Genomic DNA, 17,527 nt, shown 5'->3' on the forward strand with positions numbered 1-17,527 from the left:
ACGCTGTAGTGCCGGAATTGCCCCAATGTTTGACTGTACGGCCTACTTTTCATAAATCAGATAAAAACTGGAGAATATAATATATAGTATATATATATATATATATATATATATATATATATATATATATATATATATGTGTGTGTGTGTGTGTGTGTGTGTGTGTGTGTATAAAATTATCATTGTACTATTTTACAATATTATACTATAATAATGACACTGCCAAGGAGATGGATATCTGAACTAGTCATACAAGGATTCAAATCGAGGATTATTGACAAATAAACTGTAAATGATCTGTGGCAGTCTGTCAAATTATAATGATCCTGTGTATCAGTTGCTCCAGCAAGTCTGTATTGATCATAATATAATATCTACTATATGGGAGAACAAAGGCTAAAAAGAAACCTTTCCGTAATTCTTGGTCGTTTAATATATGCGAATTAAAAATTTTGAATTCGTTTACACAAGATGTGAGGCTGCAAGCCTTACAAAACGAAACGGCAAGTTGACGACGGGCGGAGTCAGCTACAACAGAATTCGCGAGGCGACTTGAGAATAGAATTACACATGAGATTCAGCAACATGGTGACAAGATCCCGGTGAGTAATCCTTCCCGAGTGGTGGGCATCGTTGCAGTTCAGTTCTCTGCTTCGTAGTAAATCATGGCTGCCGTGTCTGAGTCGAAGTTCGTTGCATTCTGATGTGTCGGCCATGTTGAGCGGCAAGCTTGAATCCCACCACCACAGTCCCGGATGGCGGAGGCCTGATGTGAGATGATCGCGGTATGAGGTCTCATTAGACCGAATGCTGCTTTTGTGTATGCTAGCCACAGATATTACTTTGTTTTTCGTTTCCTTGCCATCCGTGGATTTGTTTTCTTTGTCCAGAATACTATTATGAAGTTTAACATACTGTCTTTGTTTCACGGTATCGGACGCTTCAGGATTAACTATACTGACAGTGGTGGAATCAGACTGTATATTCGCACTATAGCCAACGTTGTTTACATCTCGTGAATGTTCTCTGAACTTTCGCAACTCATAAAGAAAGTATGAATCGTTCCAGTCAAAGAGTGCGTCACTCATGACGCTGTTTAGTACTACGTCATACCATGGGTCCGTTCTCCTGAGACGAGATTGCGGTAGTACTAGGACCCGCGTTTGGCGCGAGAGCTGTAACGAAAAGACAATTTGTGTTACTATATGTCGAAGTGGGTTATGTATTTTTGTGTAGTTTTCAGTTACAATTACATACGTATGTACCGCTTTATTTTCAGTATGATTAGTTACTCCAGTGATACTATTTGAGAAATTATAATCATTGTGAATAGATTTAACGTAAGTACATCTTCGTGAGGTAAAAACTACTCTATACACCTTTTTTTGACTTGCTGTCTTCTAATGAAGTTACCCGAATACGAAAAACATACTATTTATGGTCTTGTATATAGAAAAATATTGATAACCAAGCAAACATACTTGATATTAACCACTTGAAACATACTATGTCCATTCAGATCTTTCAGTTTTCATTTATGAATATTTATGCCCTACACAGTTCGAGAATGGCACTGTATATGCTGAAAGCTATTATCTGAACATTATAATTGCCCATGGGGCGATATAAGGAATATTCAGATATTGGCCGCTCATTTTGAATACAGGTAATAACAAAAAATATGGAGAGCCTATGTAAAAAAAAAATGGGTAAGAAATCTGTATAAAAATTTTGTATGGTATATAATTACTCTTCATAATAGTACGACTCTACCAAATTAGTCACAACTCCAGACAAAAAAAATAAAATAAAATAAAGATAAATAAATATACTAGAACGTCATCAACATGCACTTCATTTTCATACACACCTGATCAAGAGAAGGTGTTTTATGAACCCACTGCAATTCGTCCAACGATTGCAGTGTTTAATATTCATGTGCGTCAACTAAATAGTTATAGACATAATAGTTATCCATTACAATAAAGCATACAAATACATATATATATATATATATATATATATATATATATATATATATATATATATATATATATATAAACAAACGTTCAGTACAAACCTGATCCAACAAAGGAACAACAATCTTATGGAGGTCATGCAGTTCGTCCAGGGTTTCCCGCGCGTGGGACACCGGGTCATGACGGGAGCGTTCCAGGAGCCAAGAGGAGTAACCTGAACATATTTGCTTTTATTTGGATGTTTAACTGAAAGAAGACTTTTATTCATAATTATAATCATATATATATATATATACTATATAATTATATATAGTATATATTGCTACTGTCAAAATGCATATTTCCCCTCATTGACTGTATAAAGTATTGTGTGTAAGGTATTGCAACATTTTTTCAGATTCCTAGATAGCTTAGAGATAGGATGTTTTAAATGTGTGTTCAGATTTCGCATAATATAATTTATAAAAAGAATATATATATAACATAGAATGTAGAAAGAGAGAGAATATCTTTGTCCGTTCAAAGCTAGAGTGGTTTTTCTTAATCTGTCAACACGTTTGATTAGGGACCTCGAGTTTTCATTGTGTTTTGGGATTCTGTCATCATGTGTGATAAGGGACTTCTGCTTCGGTTGATCGAGTCTAGTACGTGTCTTTTTCGAACAGACTGGTCTCGTACGCATATGTCTTTGCCGAGTGCCACGTGCAGATTACACATTTTGTATGTAAAGTTGCTTAAGATTTCGAAGCTTCTGGAGGCATTATTGCCCAAAACGTTTTGTGTCATTTCCAGTCCAGCTTCCGTAAGGGAGAAGTTTTTCATTCGGGCTTAAAGACTCAAACCGTTCACATCTCTCTCTCTCCATCACATAGCACTTTTGATTTTAAAGTAACGTAACGATTTCGTACTTATTGAATGGTCACTCGTAACTTGTCAATTTCAGATTTGATATTTCTTAGAGTTTATTTAGTAGTATTTAGTGTTTTTTGTGGAATCTGAACAAACGTTGTTGTAACGGCACCTGGTTTGTGAAAGTATGAAACAAGCTGCAACAATGGTATACCAAAAAGGTAAAGTGTGTTATATTTTTATTAGTTGCAACTAATAACTGATAGGAACAGTAGTTGGGTAAAAACTAATAACTGATGGTTACTAAGGTTTGGTAAAAACTAATAACTGATGGTTACAGTGGTTTGAGAGAAACTATTTACGTTTTTACACATTGCAAATTTTTGTGTTTTGTGTTTGTTTATTTTTTTGTGCATTTGTTCATTTACTTATTGAAGTGTGATTGATACTTTTTGCCATTTTGGTATTGTCCACATTTTTCTGTATTTTCATTTGCATTCACAATTTAATTGACTTAGTTATTTTCATTAATTAATCGTTGCACATTTAATTAAATTTAACACTTGTGAATTAATTTGCATTTACTTAGAATTCTTTTCAAGTTTTATTATTGTTTAGCCCTTGTGAATTAATTTCCAAATTTCAATTATTGCCTAACACTTTTGAATTTTGATTTAATTAATTTTCTTGAATTTTGTGATAAATTAATTTTGATTTGATTCTACTTAATTGATTCAGGAATTAATTAAAATTTACTTTGTTTTCAAGTAACAGTAATTTTCCCTGATATTGGGAATTTCACTTATAAATTTTGTTTAATAATAAATTTTTGTATTTAAAATTTTTATAAGTGTTTTCATTTCTAACCAGTATATTTGCATTTGATTATATTGATGTTAGGTAGAAACATAGAGTGGTGATTGATCTGTTTTCCTTTAATTAACTTGAAGTGACTTAGAACCAGGGAAGTACTTAGACTTTTGAAATCAGGGAAATACTTAGACTTTTAAAATTGTTGATGGAGTGATGCCCTTTGATTAATTTAATTACTTACAAGATTACCTCACATTTGTTTTGATGAACTTAGTCTGATTTTCTGCAATACTGGTAAGTTGTTAAGGGATCACTGTTGCCTTTAGATTATTCAGTCGTTTAGTACCTGTGATGAGGGTTCAGGTGTCTGGCTTTTGTGAGGTAACAGTTACGGACTCTGAGATCTCAGAGACAATGTTACGGTGTCGAAATATCCTGGAAAGGGTCGACACAATTTTACGGACTCTTAGATAGGTCCGCTTCAGGTTCGATATGAAATAAAATGAAATATATCAACACAAACAGTTGAAACTGGGGATACGAATATAGAAAGAAACTCTAACACAACAAAGGTTTATTTACAAGCTTACTAACAAAGGTAAATGCAGAATGGTATCTCCTATTTACATAAAAAGATAGAATCTTACACTGCGTGAACTGGGGAAACTGTGAGGCAATTCAAATACTTGCTACTCGAAGACGACTAGACCAATATCCAACCAACTCCCGAACAACTCTTCTTTTGATCCTTCGTCGGTCCTTCCTTCGTCTCTAGTCTCTCTCTGACGATCACTGCTGCTGATAATCTGATCTGTGGCTCTTACTAACTGGTGATCTCTCTTCTTTATGATCTCTTCCTCTTACGATCACTGCTCTCCAAAGTTTGTTCATCGTATTTATACGGCACTCTGGGGGCGGAGCCTACGGCGAACGTCACCGACTCCAGGGATTTCTAGAACTTCTTAGATGAATCTAGACGAGGTATTGCATCAGAAAACGTGGCGTTTCTCACGTAACATTGGCGCGTTTTTGCGCTCCACAACACGCCCGACGATTCCAAAACAACCGCGAAGAAAAGGCGCCTCCAACACGGGCGCGAAAACCTCCTTACTGCCGAACTTCTCGAAAATGCGTTCTCCTTTCCTTTACCTTCCTTTGCTATGAAGCAATTACCATCACAGTAACAATAAATGAATGGTAAGTGTAGTAACCAAATACTTGGCACTTCGTCACAATATATATATAATATATATATATATATCTTAATATTATATATATATAATCATATATATATATATAAATATATATATATATATATATATATATATATCTAATATTAATATATATGTGTGTGTGTGTGTGTGTGTGTTATTGCAGTATGGAACTGAAAATGAGTAGCTTATAGACTGAAAGAGCGTTACAAAACTTTCATCTTTGAAGGTTAAAACTGGTAATAATGATGGCTAAAGCTTTTGAAATCGTGGCGTAAGAGAAATTGAAAGGGTTAGGAGATATGTGGAGATCCGATGATGGATCAAGTATGGCGATTGTTCGGTTGTGTGGACAGAATGGAAGGCGATAGGATTGCCTAAAGAACGCGTACTTTGAAAGTGGTAGGAAAAAGTCGAAGAGGCTTTTTAGTCCTAGAGGAATTATCGTATGAACTTAGTAGTGACCATCAAGCAAACGTAAATAATTTAAAAGTTACATTTTTAAAAAGTTCGATGCTCGATAGTCTACATTTAAAGCTTTGATAATACGTAAGGTTTTAAAATGGAGAGAAATTGTGACGATTATATAATTAGTAAAGATTCTAGTCATTCCTTAGGAGGTTAAGGAAACAACATTGTTTGTAGACCTATACCTGTAAGTGTTTTTTTTTATTCTATTCAGATATGGTGGTAAGAAATGAAAAAAAGACAAGGGCTTTAGTTTATACTAGGGTTCAATGACGAGCTCTCTCTCTTGGGTGTTATTGAATTTCAGATATTTCAGTCTCTAACTTAACCCCACACACCGTGAACGAAAGATAGTAACAGTTATTGGCCATGAAGAATAATCATAAGAAAAACTTCTGTCATTCCTCAGTTATGAGTAATAACGTGTGTGAGGAATCGTGTAGGTAGAAACTACGAAATGTCAGCGATATGTGCTTGGTTTCAAAAACAAATTTCAACACAATTTACTGTCTAATGCTCATGCTCGCGATTAGTCATTGCCTGCAAAACTGCGCCACTTAACGGCGTCTCATCTTTGATTGGCTATTAAGAATCTACTAAAGGAGGGTACTGGATTACCACTTTTCCCCGAGGTGACAACTTCAGTATGAACGTTTACCTCGTGGTGTGCTTGAGTTTCATTGTAGCCTGCTGTCGTTTCATACCTCTATGTCATTATTGCATGTTTCACCGTGATGGATAGGTAGCGTAAGGATTATAATGAAATTACAGCGAGAGTGGGAAACGCGTTTGATAACTGGACGGTGTTATTTTACCGAGTGGTTTAATTGATCTGTTCGTATGGAAGCCCGGCATATATTGTATTTTTGTGAGAGTGGAAGGAGAATTAATGAAAATTTCATTGATTTCATTCTGCAGTCTACAATGGAAGCGGAAATTTCAGAATGTGAGCTGGATGAATAAACTGGTGCGGAAAGAGACTGTTGCTTAAATCTTGTGATAATTCAAGAGTGGCTGTGACTGTGGCGGTCACTCAGAACCGGAGTGATGAAATGTGGACCTCAGAAACAAGTCCTCCGGCAAAGCACAGACTTAGTAAAAAAAGAAAAAAAAATGAACATCAGTCTAAACAAGTTCGCTTATGTTGGAGAACAACACTTGCACGATCTTAAGCTTATTAATGATACTTGCCGTCTTGTAGGCCAACGCAAATGTTAGGCCTAGTGTATGGGTTTTCATGAGTAACAAACGCTTTTTTTCTTTTTAATTACGTGTGAATATGTTTGCCCTGAGAGTTTTTTATTTCTTAATCGAGACATTATAGTTATCAACTTTTCATATAGGATCGCAGTCTGCTCTAGTGGGCAGAACCGAGGGTAAACAACCGAGTGGACTAGCTGCGGCCACCTTAACCGTGTTCGGACCCACCTTCAGAAAAAGTACTTTAACACGTCCTGACACCGGAGATGGACACCAGTCACGAGTCATAGGTCGTGGGAGCAACGCCTCGAGACATGAGACTCGTGACTGGTGCCCATCTCCGGTGTCAGGACGTGTTAAAGTACTTTTTCTGCAGGTGGCCGCAGCTAGTCCACTCGGTTGACATCCCCTTCCTCCCCCGCGGACATTCTTACATCTGGACATCGCCCCCCCCCCCCCCACCCCCCCCCCAGTATACAGCAAGTTACTCAGTTACCTCAGTGATATTTTAAGTGGTTGGGGATGCTAGTTCTGCCAATTCTATTGACAGTCTCTTTATCAGTGTACTTGGATAGTGGCGCCAAGAGCCCTGGTAGTTGACACCAAATCTCTATGCAGCCTGCACATGACATGGAAGTAATCAAAATAAGTAGGGATGGAGACAAAATTTGTTACGAAGGCTACATGTTCACGAAAAAAAGACGTATTCGAGGGTGTACGCAACGAAAAATCAAACCATGTAAGTGTGCAATAACAAGAAGCTTAACCCAGGATGATGCGAGAGCAACTGTGCCCCATAGCCATGAAGTTGACTGTTTTGGTGTTGAAGCAGAGAAGGTGCGATGCAGTATTCGTCATGCCTTTTTTTTTTATTGTAGTTTTACTGAACAATAAAAGCTGATAACATAATTGCATTAAGGATTGGTCACAAGCATCCATCTATGCGGACACTCACTGATGCATTAAGGAAGGACTGTTCTTTGGTGTCCCTTGCCTTGCTTCTGGAGGAACGTGGTCAGCTTCCCAAAGAACTTGTCAACGTCCACAAGACAACTTTAGGAGCGGCTTGAGATATGCGTAGCTCGACTAGATGGTCAGAAGACTGTAGAGCGAACTTTGAGGGCTGTTGGTTTTTGTATTCGACCCCAAATATATGACTATTGAATATTTTAATCCTTACTGCAAAAAAAATAAACTAGTATTAATGACACTTTTCTTCTGCATTTGACCCTAAATATCCTCATGAATATTTTCATCCTTAATGCAATTATGTTTTTATCAGTTTTTATTGTTCAGTAAAAATACAATAAGTCATGCATGACGAATACTGCATCGCACCTTCTGTGCTTCACCCAAACAGTCGACTTCATGGCTATGGGGCACAATTACTCTCGCTTGTTAATGCACCATTACATGGTTTGGTTTTTCGTTGTGTGCACTCCTATCGAATACGTGTCTTGTTTTTTTTTTCGTGTACATGTAGCCTTCGTAACAAATCTTGTCTCCGTCCCTACTTGTTTCGATTTTTCCATGTGTGCAGGCTACCGAGATTTGGTGTCAACTAACAGGGCCCTGGGCTGGCTGCCACTGTCCAAGTACACTGATAACGAGATTGTCAACAGAATTGGCAGAACTAGCATCCCAACCACTTGACTATCACTGGGGTAATTGAGTAAATTGCTGTACACAAGTGGGGATAATGTCCAAGGGGGGGGGGGGTGGGGGGATGTTCTGGCGGGAATATGACCGGCCCATTATATAAGGTCCAGCTTAGTCAACAACTGTAGCACTTGTTGCCTCGCTAGTAATTTTTCATAAATGATTTTCTCAGTGCGATTATGTTTGCGTGTGATGTACATAATCAACTAGATGTAATGACTGCTGGTAATGGGAAAAAAAGTACTAAAACTAGCGGTAATCATTTTACAATTGGTCCCCATGGTCCACACATGTGGTGTGCTCTGGGTACATTTCGATAAAATTTGATATTACTCCTAGATTTTTCCGTGGTGATGTTTACCGACAAAATTATTGTTTTGCGATATTTGTAGAGATATTAAGAGTTGCAAGAAGAAAATACTATTGCAAGATTTCTGAGCAAGCTCTTCTAACTAAAAAAATATAACAAAAGAAACCGGACATGTAATAAAATGCTGATGAAAATGAACCGTTGTGTGAATGTTAAATGGAAGCGTAGAACATAAAGCATCCTATTGAGTTGAATATAGAATTTAGGCCAAAGACCAAGCACTGGGACCTGTGAGGTCATACAGCGCTGGAATGGAAACTGACCGTAAAAGGTTTGAAAGGTGTAATAGGAGGAAATCAGGTGTAGGAGAGGGTGGAAAGTTAAGATGATGAAAGAGAATATGAAAGGAGGTACAGTAAAAGGAACGAAAGTGGTTGCAAGCTAGGGGCTGAAGGCAAGCTGCAAAGAACCTTAAGTAAAATGCTTGCAGTTCACCGTATGAGGTGCACTGACGGCACTACCCTCCTACGGGGAAAACGCCCTGTTTGCACGGAAAAATCCTTGGCCACAATGAGAAAAGGTAAGCAGGTACTGACGACAGAGATTTCATTTGTTTCTCATAAGCACGAATATATATATATATATATATATTATATATATATATATATATAATATATATATATATATATATATATATATGACTGGGTAAAAATGCTCTGTAACAACAGAATTCCATCTAATAAAAGGAGCCCATAAAAACACCAAAATATAGAGAAAAAGTACTATATTTCAGAGACTGCTGTCTCCCTCTTCAGGTAGATGAAGAGGGAGACAGCAGTCTCTGAAATATAGTACTTTTTCTCTATATTTTGGTGTTTTTATGGGCTCCTTTTATTTAGGATATATATATATATATATTATAATGTATATATATATATATATATATATATATTTTTTTTTTTTTTTTTTTTTTTTTTTGGGGGGGGGGGGGGTGTTGTTGGCCAGTTGTGGGGGTAATCCAATATACTGACATACGCACTTTTAGCGGAATGGTCTCCCTAAATATGTAGCAGAATCGTCGGAACGAAAGAATTCCAAACCTTGAAAAAATGTCGTTATGTTAAGCAAGTAACATGAATCCCACCCCATAGTTTGGTATGCCATAATGATTATACGGTAATTCGACAGAAGACCTCCGCACAGAGATATCGTATATTAATGAATTTCTACTTATTTACTGAAAAATGTAGAAAAGGGTGTATTAGGGAGTAGAGGTGAGACAATTTGAAAATTTTACTGTCTCTTGTGCATGCAAAATTTTGCCTCCCTCACCCAAGGGAGCTTTCCTGATGTTACCGATTTGACTGTTATTTATCTTATTTGTTGTTAAGTAGACTTTTTGTTTTCTTTGTATGATATTCACTTCACTTCCTATTCATTACCGGGTTGCTTTTCCTGGGCTTGTGACATTCTGCTCTTCCAGGAATGGTTGCAGCTTGGCTTTAATAATAATGATGATAAGTTTTGTGAGGTGAGATTAGCTTAAGTGGAGTGTTTTAGGGTCTGTAACATAATTATGAAGTTTTTTGGGAGGAAGGAGATAATGCAGGCAGCGAGTGTTTGAAATATACAAGGTGTCCATAAAGTCTCAGTACCATTATAAGCAATAAATACTTGTAATGGTACTGGAACTTTATGGACACCCTGTAGTATGTAGGAGCGAGATTTTTTCGTATTGTAATGTCGTGCCTTCAGTAATAACTAAATGGTGTCATTTTCTTACTTCAGGGAGTAGTTAGAGTTGTATCAAATTAAACTAGTACTATAGCAAACAATTCCAGTTTCGTACAAAAAAAAAAAAAAGTTCATCGATTTGAACATCTGCTTATACGACGGTAAACTTCTCGCTAATTTGGCTGAAAACGACTATGAAAATTTTGCTATAGGTCTAGCTGATGCTCAAACTAATGGCTATGTTTTAGCAACCAAGTAATTTATAAGTTGTTTCTGTCCTTAGTATTTTATGCAATGCAGTGTAACTAAAAATATTAGTTAATCATAATTCTGTTGTACTTATTTAAAGTTTGTTGTAATCGGTGACGGTTATGAATAATATTCGATAAGCTACTCCTCCCGCGCGAGGGTGCCGATCTTATTATACAGCTAGAAGATAACCATGGGGCTCTTCTCTTCTTTCCGTCATTACTATATACGTATATATATATATATATATATATAATATATATATATATATATATATATAATAGCTGCCCAGGCTAGCTATAGGAACAAGATAAAAAAATAAAATGTTTGTATGTTTGTGTGACAATGCTTATACAGGGTGTCCATAAAGTCCCAGTACTATTACAAGTAATAAATACTTGTATTGGTACTAGGACTTTATGGACACCCTGTAGAGGTGGGTGGTTCTGTAGGTCTTAGGGGGTGGGGTGGTTGTAATGAAGTACTGATAAAAACTTCTGTGGAGGTTTATGAAGAAAATGAAAGTTTTACACGTGGATATTATTGTTGATTCAGCAGAGACATGAATGTGATAGTGGTTTGTTTTATCTCTGGAACCATCGCCACAGGTAATTGCGTGTGTGTGAGAGTATGCTCTCTCTCTCTCTCTCTCTCTCTCTCCTCTCTCTCTCTCTCTCTCTCTATATATATATATATATATATATAATATATAATATATATATATATATATATACTTACACGTACCACACACATGCTTGTTTTATCAATCATATTTCAGATTTACCAGACATAATAAGCTTACAGTGAAGCCAAAGTAGTTTAGTGAGCCAACTTGATTGTAATATCAGTTTGATAAAAGTGTCAATTTCAGAGCCTTGGAAATGAAAGTTGAACATTTTCACTGAATGAAGTAAAATGTGAAATAAAAAGTGTCTGGTGTTGGTGTCCGAGGAGATTTGTCATCTTTCCTTTGTAATGTAAGTTGTTGTTAAGTAACACATGTCTCGCGTGAACTGAAATTTTACATTTTTGACATAGCTAATAATAAATAAGCTTTCTGGAATTTAGCTAATAATAAATAAGCTTTCTGGAATTTTGCTAATAATGAATAAGCACTCTGGAATTTAATTATTTGGATAACTAGAGCGTTAAATAAGGTAAGGTAGGACGGTAATTCGCAAAAAATTCATCTGTCGCACTAGGCCTAAGTGACTGAGATTACTTCTACGCGGGGTTCTCATAGCTAATTTTGAAGCTCCTCCTATGGGGCAAAAATGTTAGTCGTGACTAATCCGACATTTGTTTTATGAAATATCCAACCAACGCACTTCTCTCTCTCTCTCTCTCTCTCTCTCTCTCTCTCTCTCTCTCTCTCTATGTGTGTGTGTGTGTGTGTGTGTGTGTGTCTGCCTTTCAGTTGATTTGGCATCAAATCTTTCAGATGTCTTAAATTATGGTTGTCTTCTGTGATTGAACTGAGAACCTTAACCGTTACTAGGTTATCGTGATTACTGGATCGAATAAGCTGTAGGAATCGAAGCTTATCCTTTACGTAGACGATTAGGACATTACAGAATATATAAGCTATAATTTAACTCAGAACATCTGCGATTACGACGCTATAATTTTAGTTGCACAAATACTATCAGTGACTGAAGTCGTGGAATGTAATAAGGTCTTTTCAAATCTTGATTACTGTAATATTGTACAAGCTGTAAATGAATCACAGGTGTGCTATATGATTATAAATTAATCTTAAAGGCCTTTAGGTGATTGTGAAATCGCTTCCTCAGTGGGTTGTGTACTCGCCTATTAATGTGGCAGCCCGAGTTTGCTTCCCTCTGCTGCCATGAGGAACCAGAGGGATTTATTTCTGGTGATTAGAAATTCATTTCTCGATATCATGTGGTTCGGATCCCACAGTGAGCTGTAGGTCCCGTCGTTAAGTAACCAATTGGTTCTTGACTATGTAAATTAATATCTAATCCTTCGGGCCAGCCCTTTAGGAGAGTTGTTAATCAGCTCAATGGTTTGGTTAAACTAAAATATACTAACTTAGGCAAATACTTAATTGAAGAAAAAAATGTGATTGGAAACGCTTAAAAGCTAAGGTTTCCAAACAGATATCCTTAGCAGTTATAACATCGTTTAAGCCTTTTTCTGGGGGTCATGGAGGATCCAATATGTTGAGAACAATTTTTATGATATTTTGGGATTTTTGTTAGTTTGTTTATATTAGATTTTGGTTTTTCGACTCTCCTGGTAATCAAATCGAAGGCCCGAAACAGGTTGGAGGCTGAAGCAGACATGCAATATCCCCTGAGCCACACAGACCCGCGTATTTATTTTCTTGTATAAAAAAAGCAATTACATCCTTCTCATTAAAATACATGATTAAATTAGTACCTTTTCAGAAGGATTATAAAGGTGGGGGTCATGGTAGGTTTGGTACTGCTGAAAGGGGTCACGTACTAGAAAAGTTTGGGAACCACTGGTATAAACGATGGCTTAACCGGAAATATTCTTAGTTACTATAACATTTTATAAGATATATTCTGTGTCTTACCAATGACAAGGACGTCTGGGGGTAACTCTACGCCTGCAACCCATCTTTGCAACTGCATGACCTCGTCCGTATACCGCATCATGGACGCTACTGACACGTAAAATGGGGCCATCCTGAAACAATGGTTCTCTATATAGTGACCGGTTTATTTTCGTTGTCAGACTTACTAGCTTTCAAAAGAAAGTACCACTCGTTTACTAGTATGGATTAGACTAGATGGTTTGAGAGAGTTGGTAGAAACCAGGATGATGGGGCAGTGAATGTTAGTTGTATGCTGGGAGAATGGAAGCGGTTGATTAATATAAGTAGGATATTTGGTGATAAAATTAAGGATTACAGTATGATAGCAAAGGAGGCGAGTAATAGATGAAGCATAAAACACAGCACGATACGTATCTAAGGAAGTTAGTGTGTGACTGTATGAAGGGAGTGTTGAGCCAACTCTCCTTTAAGGAAGTGAGGTGTAGATGTTGATTTAGGAAAGGGAGAAGAATGTTTTGGCTGTTGAGATTAACTTTTTGCCTTGTATATACATGTAAGGAGAATTGGAAAAGTGAGAAGTGTCAAGATAAGTACAAGTGGTAAAAAGGTTAGCATAAATGAAAGGATGGAATGAAGAACTTTGAGATGAATTGGTTATGTGGAAAAAATGGGCAACAATGTTGGTGTAAAAATGTAAACCCAAAAGTGTTCAGAAGAGTTAGGAGAGGAAGGCCTAGGGCTAGATACATTAGATATATGTTGAGAGCGAAGTATTGGAATGGAAGGGTCCTAAGAGCCAGGTAAATGGTGCAATACCTGAAGGGGGCTCAACGTGCTGCCGATGAGCCACGCGTGACGTACAAAGCAACTGATAATGTGGGAGTTTCACTGTACAGCGGGTTCATCCATGATTCCGAAGGTAAAGGATGAATGTGATAGTGACTTATGCGTTCTTTGGAGCCACCCCATGTGAGAGGAAATAGGTAATGGTACATATCACAAAACTATAATAATAAACTTGAATTAACAACAGATAAAACGATCGTACCTGAACTGGATGCGCAGGCTAGGTTCAAGCTTCGAGTAGGCATTGATGTTCATCTTGAATCGCACGTGCTCTACGCTTGACCAATTCTGTCCATTCTGTAATAGAGAAGCCGAGAGGAATGTCTTTGAGTGACAAATTCTTGTATTCTTGGTGGGGTTATGGTCGTGTAAACACAGAGAAACGCTGGCCACTAGAAGAATACTAATCCCAAAATCGACTTATATTTTGAGCTATTTATTTATTTACTGTGACAAGTAAAGTTTTTAAGCAATATCCCTGAAATTGACTCCTCCTGATGAATCGTATCGGCGCAATACTCGCCAGTTGTAAAAACAGAGAGAAAGCAATTATTAGAAAACAGAGAAGTTATTTACAAATTAAATGCAGCAATATCTATATTATTATTATTATTATTATTATTATTATTGTTGTTTGTTTGTTGTTGTTGTTGTTTTTCCTATTTTTTCGTCATCCCGTAAGGTTCTTGTTTTGTAAGAATTATCATTCTATTTGTCTTCATGTCTTCAGGTCTCAGTCCTCTGAATTGAGTTCAGGTTTTTGAACCTAATTATATGCCAAACCTTTAAAAAAAATGTCGGTTAGGTTATTTGTCGGTGTAAAATGAAACAAAAGGTTTTAAAACGTACTCGATATATTGATTCAGGAGGAGGAATAATCATTAACTAAAATTGATGATACTATATATATATATATATATATATATATATATATATATATATATATATATATATATATAGTATGTATATATATATATATATATATATATATATATATGTATATATGTATATATGTATATATATATATATACTATATATATATATATATATATATTTGTGTGTGTGTATAGATTTATATAATTTCTGTCAAAGTGTTCTCTTATAATAGATGCAGGTAGGAAAGGTTTCGTTTTCAGATTTAACAGTTTTTAAATGCCGTGTTTTGTGGGAAAGTTCGATGATTACAAAAAAAATTGTAACTGCCTTAGTTTAATTTTTCATCTTGAAATATATTTAGTTTTCTGACTCTTCAGTTGCTCTTATTTATCGTTTATTACTCTCTCTCTCTCTCTCTCTCTCTCTCATTCGGTGATTACTGAACAGTCGCAAATAATTTATAGACATTGAGTTACACACTTGCCAGACTTAGATTAGTATATATTAGTATTATAGTACTATTATTATATATTACTCACATTGATTTCAAAGTGGTAGTAATGATCTAGTTGATTCAGGAGCTCAGCCATCACGAATCTAACTTTCGAATCACCCATGAACAGAAGCCAGAGCTGCCCTCTCGTCTCGATCCTCTTCCGAAAACAAAAGACGGTCGCCGACGGCTCGTCGTAAGGCGCTACGGCGCAGGGAACGAAGGGCAACGTCCCTCCGGCGGCTGCGATTCGACTGTCGCCCAAAAGGATGGGCGGAACGCGCCGGTTATTTTCTCCACTACCCTCTCCTCCTCCGCCTGGTCCTCCTGTTTCTTCCTCTTTTTTGGTTCTCTCAGACGTCCCGTTCCCGTGGTAGACGAGCCGCGGGAGGAGCAGCGATAACTTCTGATACTCTTGGCTGCTGATCATCGCGCCGCCCCCTTGCCTTCTCCGCAGGACTTCTTCGACAACCGACGACCCGAAAAGCCTGTCTCGGTTCAGGTTGCTCGTTGAGCGACTTTCTGCGACGAAGGGGAAGGCGAAGGGCAAACTGGATTCGCCTTTGGAAGTGATCTCGTCTACCGGTGCTCCTTTGCTCACGATGAGTTCGCCTCTCGGCGTCCCGGTTATGGAGAACAGAGAGCGGCAGTTGCTGTTTTCTTGCGACGAGATCTGCTCGGGAGGACCTGCACCCAATGAGTTCTTGGGCGGCGATTTGAAGTGAATGGATGATTTTCCTCCGGTTGTAACATTCTTTTTGTTCGTTGCACTCGCCACTGCATTTTCTTTGGTTTCGTTGTTCCCGCTCGAGGCGAATCTTGGGCTTGACTTCTCTGTTTCAGTGACTAGTACTAATAGAAGCAGAATGCCTGATGCCAACGCAATTCCAATGACGAGTCTTCGCCGGTTCTCCATTCTGTTGGGGCTTGGAATTAGACTTAATAGACGTATTCCAAGGATAGAATGTGTGTGAGGAGAGCTTATGTTATATTAATACGCAAATCTTTTATTATTCTGGAAATTACGCGTGAGTGAGGCATTTCGGCGGACAGAAGTCATACAGAAAGTTCGTTGTCTTATAACATTTCATCATTTATTTTTCAGGGGTGCACAGTTTTAAATTGACAAAGACCGGGTTATGTATTGAATGTCATTTTATCGCCAAGTGAGTGAACATATTATACCAAATTACTTCGGCATCACTTTCATCACCATAGTTTCAAGAGATCTTAGAACAAGAGTTAAATGTACGCCCCAACTTCGGTTATTAAAATGACTACAGTTGGAGAAATCGCAGTTTTATCAAAGGCACTCCAAACTTTCCGTGGCCTTACTGTTCACCACGTGACGTCATACCAGAGAGGGAGAGCGACGTTATGACCTCAATTACCTAAAGAATTCACCATCAAGCCCAAAATGTTGGATAATTGGATACTTATTGTACTTTAATTGATCTCGTTTGAAACATGAGACACTGAGTTGAAGATCCGTTATCTTACTGGCAGTTCAAACGTTCCTGGTTTAAGGAGATTCCACTCTGAACTCGCTGATCGGTTCACACGTGTCTCGCCCTTGGTGACGTAGTAGCAAGGCCTTGTGTAGTAGCTTCCTTGAACACCGAGTGAACTTTTTCCTGGATTGCATTTCATGTCTCTGCATTTCTTTTGTCACTTTCCTCGTGCCTCAGGTGTGGTTGTTTTTTTCTGTAAGGAATGATAAGCAAATTCGGAAGTAATTCTCTCTCTCTCTCTCACTAATATTACTTATATATATAATATAGTACATATATATATATATATATATATATATATATATATATATATATATATATATATATATATATATCAAGTATTAGGCCGCTTTGCGTCAAGCGGCCTAATATCTTGTCGAATTTTGAAGGAACAGAGAAGTTGGTAAGAAATTTCGTCAGATCCTGGACACTGACCAGGGGAGAGCGCTCAGTCACGTGTTTGGAGGTTTAACAAGAGCTTGCATATATTTTTTGGTTAGCGCTCCCACCGCAATTTTTGCTTGCTACGTATCACTTCATTGTCCCATGTGACCTTAATATGGGATAAGACGATGATTTGAATCAACAGATAATAGCAGAGATATGTCGTTGAAGCAATATGGCCTTAAAGCAAAGCAGACACCGGATCAGCTGGGTGGGAGGGAGGATGCATTCAGTTCGACGCCGAGTTGCCAGATTTAACGAAGGTGGCAACCATGAAATTCCGTCTCATAAAAAGTGCCCTGGTATGCCTAAGAATGACGGCATACCAGCTTTAATT

At 37.3% G+C, this 17,527-nt stretch overlaps 1 protein-coding gene across 1 annotated transcript; it reads right to left on the minus strand.

Annotated features, from left to right (window-relative positions):
* Positions 1-268: 268 nt before the first annotated feature.
* Positions 269-16,933, minus strand: LOC135214410 (uncharacterized). Its single transcript, XM_064248684.1, has 5 exons — positions 15,282-16,933; positions 14,069-14,163; positions 13,039-13,151; positions 2,081-2,193; positions 269-1,175 (listed from the first exon to the last, which is right to left on the minus strand). The coding sequence occupies exons 1-5, from the start codon at positions 16,149-16,151 to the stop codon at positions 525-527; spliced, it is 1,842 nt and encodes a 613-aa protein (XP_064104754.1). The 5' UTR covers positions 16,152-16,933; the 3' UTR covers positions 269-524.
* Between the last annotated feature and the right edge of the window lie 594 nt (positions 16,934-17,527).

The sequence above is a fragment of the Macrobrachium nipponense genome, chromosome 19 (assembly GCF_015104395.2).
Source record: "Macrobrachium nipponense isolate FS-2020 chromosome 19, ASM1510439v2, whole genome shotgun sequence".
Lineage (NCBI taxonomy): Eukaryota > Metazoa > Arthropoda > Malacostraca > Decapoda > Palaemonidae > Macrobrachium > Macrobrachium nipponense.

What these genes read in the sequence shown, in the direction of transcription:
- LOC135214410 (XM_064248684.1), bottom strand. Translation starts at nt 16,151, where the DNA reads ATGGAGAACCGGCGAAGACTCGTCATTGGAATTGCGTTGGCATCAGGC. An exon ending in AGCCTGCGCATCCAGTTCAG is followed by an intron (nt 13,152 to 14,068) that starts GTACGATCGTTT and finishes CCATTGTTTCAG; the next exon opens with GATGGCCCCATTTTACGTGT. An exon ending in CCCAGACGTCCTTGTCATTG is followed by an intron (nt 2,194 to 13,038) that starts GTAAGACACAGA and finishes AAATATGTTCAG; the next exon opens with GTTACTCCTCTTGGCTCCTG.